A 14175-nucleotide genomic window follows, 5' to 3' on the forward strand; every position below is an offset into this window, starting at 1 on the left:
TTTTTTTGCACATTTCACGTCATATTTTCAAAAACTTGAATGCCTGGTATTTATTAAACAAAAAACAGACTCAAATGTAAAAAAAAAAAAAAACAGAATCGAAAAGCTGGCAAGGTCATCTAGAAGTCAATAGGAGTTGTCCTAGGAAAAATTCAAGACATTTTTCTAATTCAAGATTTTCGAGTTTGTAAACGTACACATTCAAGTTTTTAGGCCTATAAAATTGACAAATTCATGGTATTCGAGGTTGTTAAGCCTACAAATATGAAACATTTGAAGTTGTATTTCATGATTGTATTCAATCGAGTTTTTTTACATTCTGATTTTTTCATAAATTAGCAAACATTCAAGGTTTTTTTAATTTTGAGTTTATTCAAAGTAGAAAATAAACTTCACAAATTAGATTTTTGATGAAATAAAATAACCAGTCGAGAATGAAATAAAATAACCAGTCGATAAGTAGGTTTCCCCTTTATTTTCCTTCAGACAGCCACAAAAGGCTTAGCTTATTGTGTGCACAGAAACCTAGCAGTGAGAGACAACAGGTGTGCTGTGAATCCCAGTATATGTTGTGCAGTTCCCCAGTATGTAGGGCAGACAACTTAGTTCACTAGCTAACGACAATGATATTCCCTTTCATGCAGGAACTGTTACAAGTATCTTGAAAACTGCTTCTGTCCAGCTTTTGCCAATTAGGGACTAGGAATCAGATACACCAGGACACTGAACTGTAATATATTAAATTTAAGACGTCCAGGTATGTCCCAAGTCCTGGCATCTACATCCAGCCCACAGGACTCCAGTTGGAAACTACTTATTTTAGCAAATAACATTTGGGGGCACATTTCCTATGGGTTGAATATCGAGGGTTAATTAACCCTCGATATTCGACCATCGAAGTTAAATCCTTCGACTTCGAATATCGAACGATCGAAGGAAAAATCGTTCTATCGAACGATTACATCATTCGTATCGAACTTTTCGAAGGCTTTTAATCCATCGATCGAACAATTTTCCTTCGATCAGAAATTACTTAGAAAGCCTATGGGGAAGGTCCCCATAGGCTAACATTGGTGCTCGGTAGGGTTTTAGGTGGCGAAGTGGGTGGTCAAAGTTTTTATTAAAGACACAGTACTTCGACTATCGAATGGTCAAATAGCCGAACGATTTTTAGTTTGAATCATTCGGTTCGAAGTCGAAGGTCGAAGTAGCCAAAAAAATAATTCGAAATTCAAAGTATTTTTCATTCTAATCCTTCACTCAAGCTAAGTAAATGTGCCCCTGGATGTCTCAAACACAATGGAGTTTTTAAACATCCATCCATAAATATTGTTTACTGGTTGTACTTCCCTAAAAATAATCTTTTTAGTACGTTGGCATACATTGAGTTTAAAAATGATCAGTATCCTCTAAAATGACTGATTCTCATTGCAATGAGAAGCACCAACAATAACCCACCACCAACAACGGTCAACAGTGCATTGTGGGGGACAATTGCAGTATAAGGGCTTATCACTGTGCTTTTCATTACTATCAAAAGAAAGTGACACATAGTCATCCTTGATATTTGAACTTTTGCTTTTATAATGCATAAAGTATTTTTAGGTCCTCTAAATCCAGGATGTATTTTCTTGCTGCAGGAAAATAAACTGACCATCAGACAGATTACCACTAATCTTGCTCTAACACTTTACTGCTAATGCTCTGTTTAAAAGTAGACTCTCTGTAGGAACACACAGCTTGACAGATATCAAGGAAGGAAACAAATACAGTATGTTGTTAAATTGATTACATAGAAATTAAACTTTTCGATGTGAGTTGATAAAACATATTAGCCAAAACTAAGCCAACAAGACCACAGTACTTTAAAACCAGACCTTGCCAATGCAAACTTAGTCTTTCATGCAACATAAAACCATAGAAACGTTGAAGGCTGCTTACAAACTTGAAATAAGTTACAAAATGCACTCATATAGCTGGCCATACCAACCTCCTTTTAAAAGAGAAAAAATAAGTTAACTATAATTAACTTAAAAAAAACCACACACGATATCTTGTCATCATCTCTTTAAAGCAGAGAATGTTTTAACAGTCAGCTCTTACAGTACTTTGGTCCTTTTCAGAGGTGCCTTGTCAAAATAATGTTCCTCTTATATATGGACGTATTTTACACAAATATAAAATACAGTATGTATTGTTATAGCTAAATAAACATCACTCATCAGTTTAGTTGCATCTTAAAAAAATGGGTGATCGAATGGATTCCTTTGAGGGTAACATTCTACTGTTAAGGTCTATTCAGTTCAGTATCTGCTGGTCTACAGTTTGGGCAACACTGCTTTAGCCACACAAAATAATTCAGGAAGGATCTTAGAAATGACTGTGGACTTTTCTAAATCTGGGCTCATATTTGCTCCACGATGAGATCTATTAATGTCACGCTTCCGTAGTTTTCTTTACCATAACTCTACTTTTTTTTTAGATCTTCAGGTCCCTTTACTCTTCAGTTGGCAGCAAAAAAAATCTTCCCAAATTTTGAAGATTTGAGCAGTGTAGCCTTAATTGGTGAACATCACCTACTGGGTTATCAAGAGTAATAGCGACTTCTGTGTCCTGAAGATACTGTTAGAGGCAGTGTGACAGATGAAAGGGAAGATACCTCCCAATAGAGACTGTGAGACAAAAATAGTCTGTACAGGATAATCATGGACACGGACTGAGAAACGATGACACCGACAGTAATAACCTGAATGAGGGAAAAAAAAAACATTTCATCATGCATATGATAGTTCATGTAGCCATTACATTAAAAAAGCTTGAAGAAACAATATTTATAGATTTTACTGGATGGGTTACTTTTTACATATGATTGATTACTGCAATTTTATTGAAATCCCTTGCTGTTTCCAGTTGATAGTTTTAGTATTCCTGTTATTTGTAATGTAATAAATATCACCGCAGAAACCCAGGACAGCTTCAGACATCTAGAAACCATGTATACTGTTGACCTTGCATCTGGAGCCCTCCAGGGTTGCCCCTGCCACCTTGGATCAAATGGTTGCCCTCATGCATATCTTATGGCCCTCCTGTGATTTCTGCTAGTCTGCCATCCTGCACCCAGGTAAGTGGTACATGCAAACATACTTTTTTGGGAGCATAGGAGGGCTCGAGTACACTAACAGCGCACACACACACACACACACACACACACACACGCTGGGCTTTTCACAACTGATCTCACTGAGAGAGATTTTACTGCTATGCTGGTTTGTTAAGTGATTTTAGAGCACTCTGCATTGTTCAGTATTTTTATTTTGTGGTCTCTTTATACCACATAGCGTTGTAGTCCTATTCATACTGGGCATGGAACTGTTCAGAAGACATTAATTCATATTGAGGATGTTTTATGGGTCATTCATGATCACTGGGGGGAGTAAGTGCAAGAGAGCGCACCCATTAGTGCTCATTTTTTAAGAACGTATGCCCCCCTGGACGCTGTACTTTGCACTGATCGCTGGATGAAAAATCATCAGTAAAGTGTATAGCCCCAGGATACACGGCTGTTCAATGCAGGCAGTAAGAACAGGGCCCTGATGCAGGCTGTGTGTCTGTTCCTACCTTGCACATCATTCTAAGGCACTGATCTCCCAGAGATATTTTACTGCTAGGATTGTTTGCTTGGTGTTTATTATTGCATTCTGCACTGTGCATATTATGTTTTTATTTTCTTTATGCTTTTGTAATCCTATTCATATTTGGCATGGAACTGTTCAGAAGACATTCATTCCTATTCATGACAAGCATTCCCTTAGTGCTCATTATTGTTGTAAAATGCAGCTTTGAGACAAATTTTAGCACAATCTTTCAGTATCTTTGATTTGGAGTAGAAAGACAATTACGTACTGTTACTTTGGAAGAATGTATACATTCTAAAATCAATTTATGCCTGGGTGCTGTACATTGTCCAAGTTTTCAGACAAAAGTACTGAACGATGGCATGGAAAAAAAATATGTTGATTAAAGAGACCAAAAATCATTGCTGCCAATTCTTTTTAAACGTATTGAATCAAATGCTATCAATTTCCCTTCAGTGTCAGTATCACTTACAAAAAGCATAACTGATGTCAGCATAGCATTAGCTTATTCTGTTAAAGTCTGTAGAGAAGATGTGGAAAAAAAAAAAAAAAGAGGCAACACCCAATATGAAGTGGGTCATTAAGTCTTTGCTTATAGTTTAAAAAACACATACCTTTTCTCTTTGATACTCTTTAAACAGAAAAGAAATAGCAACAAAACATGGGTGGCACAGAAACCACAAGAAACAACCCTGTATAAAGAGACAAAAGAAAGATTTAGGTTGTCTCTTGACATTTATAGGAAAAATAAGTAAAGCAATTTTTTAAACAAATAAAGTGGTTTGGAGGATATGTTGTTCTTTATTTCTTGTGTAAACAGCCATTAGTTTTGCTTACAAACAAAACCCATATTTGCATTAGCATTCAGGTATGCATTATAAATTACAGCAAGGAAACTACAGACAATAAAAGCAGCTTGTTTAAGAAACACATTAGTAACACCAGCTTTTGCTGTTTATGGCAAAACTGTTTTATAACATTAAATTTGCAGCACATGATGGGATGAAATGCATCAGTCTTATTGTTTGTCACTCAAGTTAACCAAACCTCTTCTGCAATGTTCTCCTTAGTTAATGCTCCAGTTTATTTACAGTTATATCCTTCCCTACAATACACTTTTTAACACATTCACCCTGTCTGACACAATGAAGGTGTAAAGGCTCATTTAGGAGTGCAAGTATGCTAACTTGCCATTTTTAACCCGCAATGCACTGTTATTCCCATAATTGTGACAAATAGGTGGAAGATGCGCCTGAAGCTTCTCACCAGAAATGGGGCATGGAGTGGATCCACTTTGCCTGAAAAAAATACACAGGCAGCGGATCCAACTTTCCATCTGCCCTTGGCCTAAAATGGCCTAGGAGAAACTGCTTTTATCAAGTAAAGCCTTCACAACTGTTATCTTTGGTCCATAAGCTTCTTTACATTTCATATAAAATGCTTTAAATAGAGTTGTGAGAGGGCATTTATTCCTACCTTCACAAAGCCTGTTGCTGCTATCGTGGAACGTTACAGCAATAGTTAAACATCCTGAATGTAGGCGTTTCAGAATCATCCAATGACCCTGAGTAGTTTTGGAACAATTAGGAAGATTTCTTTGGTGGGAGGCTAAAACTTGCATGGACAAAAATGAAGATGCCCTGTTTGAGTTACAGGCCTAAGACACAGAGTGCCATGTTGAATGTCTATGGGCTGGCAGCTCAGGGACAGATTTGACAGCACAACTAATGGGGTTTCTGTTTGTATAGAGATCACCCTCCAAACAAGAGAATATTTGCAAAAGTGCTGGATGGTCCAATCATTTAGCCCTCATAACGGCCTAGGCATAATGGTATTTTTAAACATGCCCAATAAATATCTGGACAAAAAACAGTTCTGCAGAAAGAATGTGTGCAATCAAACAAACAAAGGGCTGAATAAGTAGTTGATCCTCTAGCAGCACAAAGACAACTCTAAGAGAGAACAAACAGCAAAGTAAAGCCACACAAATTGATCACAAATCAGATTTGAATTCTCACCCCACTGGAGCTCCAGAGCTGGGGGCTTACATAAAATGTTGTTTGTTACTAATCACCTACATACAGGTTGTGTATTCAAGGATCAATAGGTCTACTAACACATGTGTTGTCATTCGTTTGTATTTTACTGCATGGCAAGTCTGCCCACATGCAGCTACATGACATTGAATGTATAAATTAAAGTAATGGAAAATATAATTAATATGGCTGCAGATTGTTGCTATGCTTACTTATGAAAATAAATGTAATTTGAAAAAAAATATATATTCTGTTATTTGCATGCCCAATACATGTGATCAATTATTCGTCATCTATGGCAGTCATCTATATACAACTTTGTACAACATGAACCTAATTACACAGGATGTTTGAAAATGGATTCTGTCTATTCTTATAATAGCAGATATGGGGACTTCTTCTGCTAATAATACATTAAGTCAATATCAACCATCAGTGGTGCATAAAACAATTTCCTATACATTAAAAGAAAACATTTATGGAAACAACCCACCTTTGCAAAAGTGATATAGAACTGCCGTTTCATAGTGCTTCTTTCCACAGTGATAATCTGATATAATCCACAGGCTAAAGATATGGCTAAGCAAATCTTCATGGCAATCAGGAGATTCTCTGCTAAGCTCTGATGGGCATGGAAACTATGGTGATTGGCATCTTCAAACAGCTCCCAAACCAGTAATATAACCTGTAAAAAAAATCAAGCAGGTGAACTACAGTATAACATGATGATTATATCACATAATTCATTTATATAGAGAGGTGTTCCTTATCCATTTGATATGAAACCTGAACAAGATATGATCTTCAGCACTGCAGCCCAAGACTTGGTTTGGAATTAATAAAGTATGTCCTTCAATTTACTGCTGTCAAATAATCAATTATATTCGATTGTTTCACCTTAATAAACTTACTGATCCACCCTAAACAGCATGGTGACACAATGTTGGGTTCCGCCTCACTGGTTAAGAACTACTTTTGTGTCTATTACAAATGATTAATCTAACTACTTAATACACATGGTAATTGTGATTTTAATATTTTTATTAAACTCCTTGAAGAGCAGAACTTGAAGATGAAGATACTTACATAAAATACTAGGTAAAAAACTATCAGGTTGCAAATACAGCCAGAGGGATTCACAGACCTGTGAGTCAAGCATGGCCAATAGGAGGAGATATTCTTTAAGCTTGTTTAAAGTGACATTGACACCTCTAGTTTAGTTCTTAGATCTCTACTTTGATGGCAATAATAACTATGAATCACAAAATTACTGATGTAAACCCACAAATTAGTAAAATATAAATATATTATTTTAAAAAACACTCCACTTCCTCATATGGAGAAGGATACTACTTCCAGTAAAGGGCGAGTACTACTGCTTTCAGCCGCTCTTATCGCACACACTCCTGCAAAAAAATAAAAGCCTCCTCTTTCTGAAAATCTCCTCTCCAGCACTGCTCAGGTTTTTTTGTTTTTTTTCAGATGATGTTTTTAACTCATTCCCTCTTACTAAGTTATATATGCATGTTCCTTTACTGCCTGCTTGACGTTTCTTGCACCAAGGATCTACTCCAGCTCTGGGGGTTAAAAGGTTAATCTTGCACATGGGGCCCCATACAACAAAATTTTTGGGCCCCCTGGGCCCCACTACGGCGTGCACGCCCCACCAACAATCCCGCCCACTTCAAACCATATTTGAAAGACTACACAGACATCAGCGCTAAAAAAGGTAACACACAAGTTATAAAAAGCTATTGATGGTCAGGGCCCCCTCATAAGTTAACAAAAAACTGTGGCGCTAGGGCGCCCCATAAAAGTTTTCTTTTTAAAATTGTTTGTCAGGATCCCCCCTACTAGTTAAAAAAAATTATTGGTGACCAGGGCCACCCTTAGAAGTTAAAAAAAGGGGGCCCCAGAGAATATTTTTAAAAAAACCATTGGTCTGACTATAAAACCCCCTTCTCTGCACGGATTCACTGCTAATGATATGTCACGCTTGCTTGCTCCTAGGTGCTGTGAATACTGCTTTGTTTGTTTCTTGATTCCTACTACATGCTCCTGTCCCCTGTGTATCTTCCTGGTGCTGACCACAGCTTGTTCCTGAGCTTTAGTTTGTTTTAGTTTGTAGGGGCCTATAGAATATTAAAATAATACATTGGTGGCCAGGGGATTAAAAAAATAAAAAAAACACACATTTGTGTTCAGTAGAATTGTACTCGTGGCTTCAGGACTTCAACTTCGCCTCCTTTCGCAAATTTGGGTCTTTTCCCTGATTCAGGACTTCAATTTCGGCTGCTTTCGTGACTTCGGGTCTTTTTGGCGCTTCAGGATTTCAATTTCCGCTGTTTTCGTGACATTGGGTCTTTTCGCCGCTTCAGGACTCCAATTTCGGCTGTTTTCGTGACTTTGGGTCTTTGGCTGTTTGGCACTTCCGCATTTCGGCTGTTCGGGACTTAAGAAGATGTGGCACGGCTTCGGCGCTTTCAAGGGGGGCCCAGCTATTTTGAATAGTGCAACACAGCAGGGCCCCCCTTCAGACCCGGGCCCTGATGGTGGCCCTGGCTACGATAGTCAAGGTTGGCATTGTGGTTAGCATTGCTGCCTTAAATCTTATACAAATACAGTAGTATCTGGAAAAAAAAAATATTCCTGTAGGCATTGTTTAGCTTTAAAGACCTGTTTCCTACACTACCTGGGAATTACACGTCCATGATACTAAAATTATATGTTAGACCGAGGTGTGTTTTTATAATGGATCTTTCCTGTATTCGGAAGGCAAGTGCAAGCCCAGCAATTACCTTTAATCAAAGGCAAGCAATGAAACGAATGATTATCTGTTCCTTATAAAGGGAGATGATTTAATATCCCTGGCAAAGGATTGGATAGAATCAGGGCCGCCATTAGAAATCACGGGGCCCCATACAACAAAATTTTCACCACCCCAGATCCCGCCCACTCCACACTACAGTTAAAAGACCACATAGACATCAGTGCTAAAAAAATGTTCAAAAACATTGGTGGCAGGGCCCCCTTACAAGTAAAAAAAATAAATTGATGGCCTTGGGCCCCCCCACAAGTTATAAAAAGCCACTGGTGATCAGGGGACCCACCTGCAAGTAAAACAAAAAAAAAATTGGCCCGATCCCCCCAAATTTTTTAAAAATTGCTTGCCAGGGCCAGGAGGCCCAGCCATGTTTCACTTACTTGATTAGCCATGCCCCCCTGCTTTCAGCGTGCTGCACAGCAGGTCTGTGCATGGAAACTTTTCTCCTATTTCCTGTACCCTTGTGGTCCTTTAAGAATAAGTCCCGGTAAAGCTGTACAGGGATTGGATAAGGGGATCCAATCCCAATGCAGATTTACCGGGACATATTCTTAAAGCACCAATGAGGTTACAGGAAATCTTAATAGGAGAAAAGTTTCTGTGTACAGAGCTGCTGTGCAGCACGGCGATAGCAGGGGGCCCGGATAATCAAGTAAGTGAAGCTTGGCCGGGCCTCCCCTTAGACAAAAAACCCTGCGGGCCCGGGACAACTGTACCCCCTGTGACCCCCTGATGGCGACCCTGCTTGCACAGATCGTAGCACAGCTCATTCTGTTTATGCAGGGAAGGCATGCAGGCACCCCATAAGGGCCACACATAATCAAGTAAGGTAGAATAAGTTAAAAACACCATTAAAAAAATGAGCAGCACAGAGCGATGTAGAAGAGGAGTTTTGCATTGCGGTGGAGGAGCGGAGGAGCGTTATTGTATAGTCACATACCTGAACATGAAAGGAAAAAGCAGCACTGTGATAAGGAGGTTGCAAACCCTGTCCCAGTGTGGGCACTTAGTATAAGCCAGATTTTCCTGCCAGTCAAGCATTTAACTTCAGCCTTACAAGCTCTGATTGACAAGCCCCAAGGGAGCATAAGAATGTGTCGGAGTCCAGCACTCTCTTAAAGGAGAAGTGACCTATGTCCAATTTACACAGAAAGAGGTCACCTTGAGGAAAATGGTCATATATGTCCAAAAAAAAGGACATATAGGCATATTTTGATGAATAATTCAATTATGCTAAAACCTGAGAAGTGTCACTATCCCTTTAAATGCACTTCTTTATTGATGCTCCTATAATGGACCATATAAAAAAAGTAAACTGGCTTGATGATCATGTCCCTCTTTATATATAATACAAATGGCCTTCTCAATTATAGGTATATGTGTTAAAAAATTGACCAACATGGCAATTAAATGATATGAAGAAATAAAAAGAATAAGTTGATTCATTATTGCTGATGCAACAATGTCCACAGTGGATATGTAAATGTGCCAATCCTCATTCCACTACCCAGTAGCACAAGTTATCTTGAAAGGTTAGAGATTAAAATGTAGAAAAAATGCACACAGAACTGCTGCAAGCAAGGAACACCTTGCATGTTTAGTGCAGTGCAACATTTCGGTGTTACGCACCTTTGTCAACATGCTTGACAGGGCAGTTTAGCATAGAACAATCCTTAAAACATTCACACAATTACATTTCCAGTGTGTCACCATATTTGAAGGGAACAACAGACCATTAGACTTAGGCCACACAGGGCTATACCTTGCACTGCACTTAAATGCAGGCCGATAAAAAGCCCCTTGCTCATGCCTGAGGTGTTCTGTGTCTCCACCCGACACACGGAGTGGATTTTGGCATTGAAATGCACTATGTATTTTGGAGCCGACAGCCGCTCTATGTCTACATCCAAGTGGTGGCTCCAGGTGCAGACACACAACTGAGTGGATGTTAGCATATTGGCTGATTGTCATCAGCAAAGATACTCACAATAACAGTCAGCAACAATTAAAATATTTAGCAATCCCAGAATGATTCTTACCTGTCTGATCTCCAACTGTGACATAAAATGTTTCCATAAAACCATTAATTAATTTAACATGTTTGACAAAGCTGGACTATAACAATATCAGATACATACCTGGGCAGAGACAGCAAGAACTGCAATCCCAGTGGATGCTGGTGTTCTATCCCACTGAAGGGGTTTTCCCTGGGATTTTTTTTTTCTGCTCAGTGTCCAGCCCATACATAAGCTAAGAAGCAAGTACAACATCTGCACTTCAGAGGCTATGTCACATACTGTTGACAGATAAACATAATGAAGAACAATAAAATCAAAAGGCTGCATACATCAACTGGTTAAAATAATTAAAATATTGCCAAAATATTGATCAAAACAATAATACATTTATCAGGAGCAATAGGAATTTGTAGTAGACTGTTAGGATCTTAGCATGCTTACCATGTAAAACAACTACACATAGCATGGTAAGAATGAAGCAATGTATTAGAGCAAGAAAAGAAACATGCATTTATTGTGTAGAACTGTGAAGACATATTCCTAGCAGCAAACCTCACCATACCCCACTTTGACATATCCAGTGAATTATAATTAAAACTTACGTTCAGCTAAACTTCCAACCAGAGGTGCCCCTTTTCCATCTGTAGCATACCTATGGGATTTCAGAGAAGAGTCACAACAAAGAAATAGCAGTTATAAGGTTACTCAGAATTAAAGTTATAATTTCTACAAACCTGGAGAGATGCAGATAATTTGCCAAGGCTGACACAACCTGCAAGAGCAGAGCAGTTGACAAAACCTTCAGCACTGTGTGCATTGGGCCACCTTTCTTCATCATTTGCCAGAGAGCCTGTATATAAATACAAGCAGCCACAAAATAGATGAGCACCAGGAGGAAGAAGAATTCATGTAGTCCTGGAAAAGAAAAGAATGCTATATGTAATATCTGTAACAAAGGGGAAGAAACTCAATCCTATTTCAAATAAAGGAAAACCAAAGTCCGTGCTACACACTGGCCCTATATGGACAACTGAAATTTAACATTCAGCCATTTTTATTTGAAAGTTGGCCCATTGCAGGAACGCTAGTGTAATGACCCCTGTGCAATGATTCACTGATAATAGCTTTAATATTTTATCACTGGACAAGAAACAAACTATTCCTGCCCTTAAATTGACTACAAATTGTAATTATTAATGTGTTAGGGTAACTGATTTTTGCTGACACTTGCACTGATCCTGTATCCATGCCATAAAACATGACAGTACTGTTATCTTTGTGCCTGAAAAGAAAAAAAGTGAATCATAAGAGTGCCAGAAAGAATGCCAGAAAAAAACATGCTGTTGTCAGAAACGGATATAACATGTATTTCCAGATAAAAGTAATGTGATATAAATTCATGACATCTATACATTATGTCTATACTGTAAATGTACCTGACTCATCAGCTCCAAAGTGGTCAAATGGATTTCCTGCAGCATCTGGATTCAGCATGGCAACCTCAAAGGTGATAGCATCTGATTTTTGGTCTTCATATTTCACAAGGCAGGTAAATTTGTCCACATATATTACATACCATGCTTTGGGATATGCCATTTGTGGGAGAGTGTAGTTATATTCGGTTTGATTTAAGGGAACTGTAACATAATGAAAAAATAGGATTTAAGGAATCCTAGAACATTCCTGTGTAAGATATAGGACTGTAAAAACATAAGGTCTGTTTGTTTAGTGAATACACAGCACAGTAGCTGAAACTGAAATGTCATTCACAGTCAAGACTTTGTTATTATAAAAATGAAGTGAAGTCTTTTAAGATTAGAAATGCTGACCAAATTGTCTTGCTTTTCTAATCTGTCAGGACTGAGAATATTTACATATGACTATGATATTGTTTATTTAATTGGATTATGCTTACTTATTTATTTGCATATTATATTTGCAAACATTTCAGTTTGAATTATTCCTTTGCGGAGAATTCCTAGCTAATGCTAGACAAGGACATGACAAGGAAAGATCAACCTGCTTGCTAAGATCCTATGTGGTGGTGGGGGGGCAAGCTGGTCAAATGTACTAGCCTTTAGCCTTAGACTTTAGGAAACAACAAAAAAAATGGATTCTTGTAAGCTATATCACTTATACATGTTTCGTAATATATCTGAAAGCTACCTGTTGCACTGCAAAAAAAATAATTCTAACAATGCACAAGGTAGGCCAAATCGGCAAATAAATGCACAGATTTAGATGTTTCAAAGTTGCTCACTGCTAGACCAAAATGATAATGGCACTGCTGGTGCATTTTTCAGTGAAGAGGAGTTCTGGCCTGGGATTTGAGGCTAGCAATTCTTCAACAGAAACGCGTCTTCTGTACTGTTAGAATATGGAATTAGCGGTTCACTTATTTCTCCCTGGCTTCACTACTAATTCCTCTCCAGGAGGCCATAGTGAAAATAATAGTATATGTGAGTCTTTCCAAAACAGGGTAAATAGTTAAGCTTTTTTCACACAGTTCCTTACAAAAATTTTCAGGAACCAAAATTCTGTGTTTTCTGATATCTATCACAAAGCACTGAAAAACATTTTTTTTAAAAAAGGAAAACTAAACCAGTGTTTTAAGCACAGGGCTCCTATAAAGGCCCCCTCCACATCTCAACCGACCACATTCACCCAAAAGGCCATGATAACAGAAAAGGCACCGATCACCAGGATCTGCACCTGGCTTCCAGTGTCCATACTCTGTAAATACTACTAAATACAGTTAAATTTATTAATGACAAGGAGTGGGATTATTTTATACACTGGACAAACTAGCCGTTAGGAAGGTAAAAAGGTTGAACATGATGGACGTGTGTCTTTTTTCAACCTAACTTTCTATGTTACTATGTATTTGTTTTACTGACATTTACGAACATTGCAAAATGAAATAAAAGAACTCCGCTCACTTGTGTCTTGCGCCAGGGACAATCTCTCAGGGCAGCTATATTCCTCCAGGCTGCTGTGTATTTGCACCCATTGCTCATCTTGGTAGAGATATAAGGCAGATTCCTTGCCAGCAGCAGCTGCAACATTGTTGATTTTGACACGCAACACAGCTTGGTCACCTAAGAATCACAAAGTCAAACACTGAATAATGCAAGGCCACAGAAATATTAACCCCCTTCTTTAATGAAACACTTGCTAATACTGCTTTTTTTTTTTTTTAGCAATGGCCCTGATTTTCCAAGTGACCTGGTGAGCCATGACACTACTAATAAGGCTGGTTATCAGGCTGCTGAGAGAGATGACATGTAAGCAGAGTAAAGGCTGGCTGGGAATGGTGCGTTACGTGTAAAAGACACATATACACGATGATGCAGTGAATGGCATGACTCCAGTACCCACCATGGAATAGGAAGGTGACAATATGCTGCCCCCGGCCGTGCCACGCCACGTCACTATCCAGGCTCCCATGAACAGTCCTGGCTCGCCCCGTGTGCACCAGCTGCAACACCACAAAGAGACTCCAGAGCATCTCTCGCTCCCTGTTATTTCCTAGTTCCCGGTGACATGTGTAACCTCAAGCCGCCACATCTGCACAGCGAAAGCAGGCGGGCTTCTGACGTCACCAATAGGCGTTGCAGCCCGTGGAACGCATTCTCGGGCGCGCCACTGCTACGTGGACACTG

The 14175-nt window shown here is 38.8% G+C and overlaps 1 protein-coding gene across 1 annotated transcript; it reads right to left on the minus strand.

Annotated features, from left to right (window-relative positions):
- Positions 1-352: 352 nt before the first annotated feature.
- On the minus strand, positions 353-14161 carry gpr180.S (G protein-coupled receptor 180 S homeolog; the record flags this gene model as incomplete). The annotated part of the gene is given in 9 exon segments (NM_001096516.1): positions 353-2746; positions 4250-4327; positions 6165-6356; positions 10634-10791; positions 11116-11165; positions 11248-11428; positions 11950-12150; positions 13453-13611; positions 13892-14161. Coding segments are annotated over 9 exon segments (1308 nt in total). The 3' UTR covers positions 353-2587.
- Between the last annotated feature and the right edge of the window lie 14 nt (positions 14162-14175).

Source organism: Xenopus laevis, chromosome 2S (assembly GCF_017654675.1).
Source record: "Xenopus laevis strain J_2021 chromosome 2S, Xenopus_laevis_v10.1, whole genome shotgun sequence".
Classification (NCBI taxonomy): Eukaryota; Metazoa; Chordata; class Amphibia; order Anura; family Pipidae; genus Xenopus; species Xenopus laevis.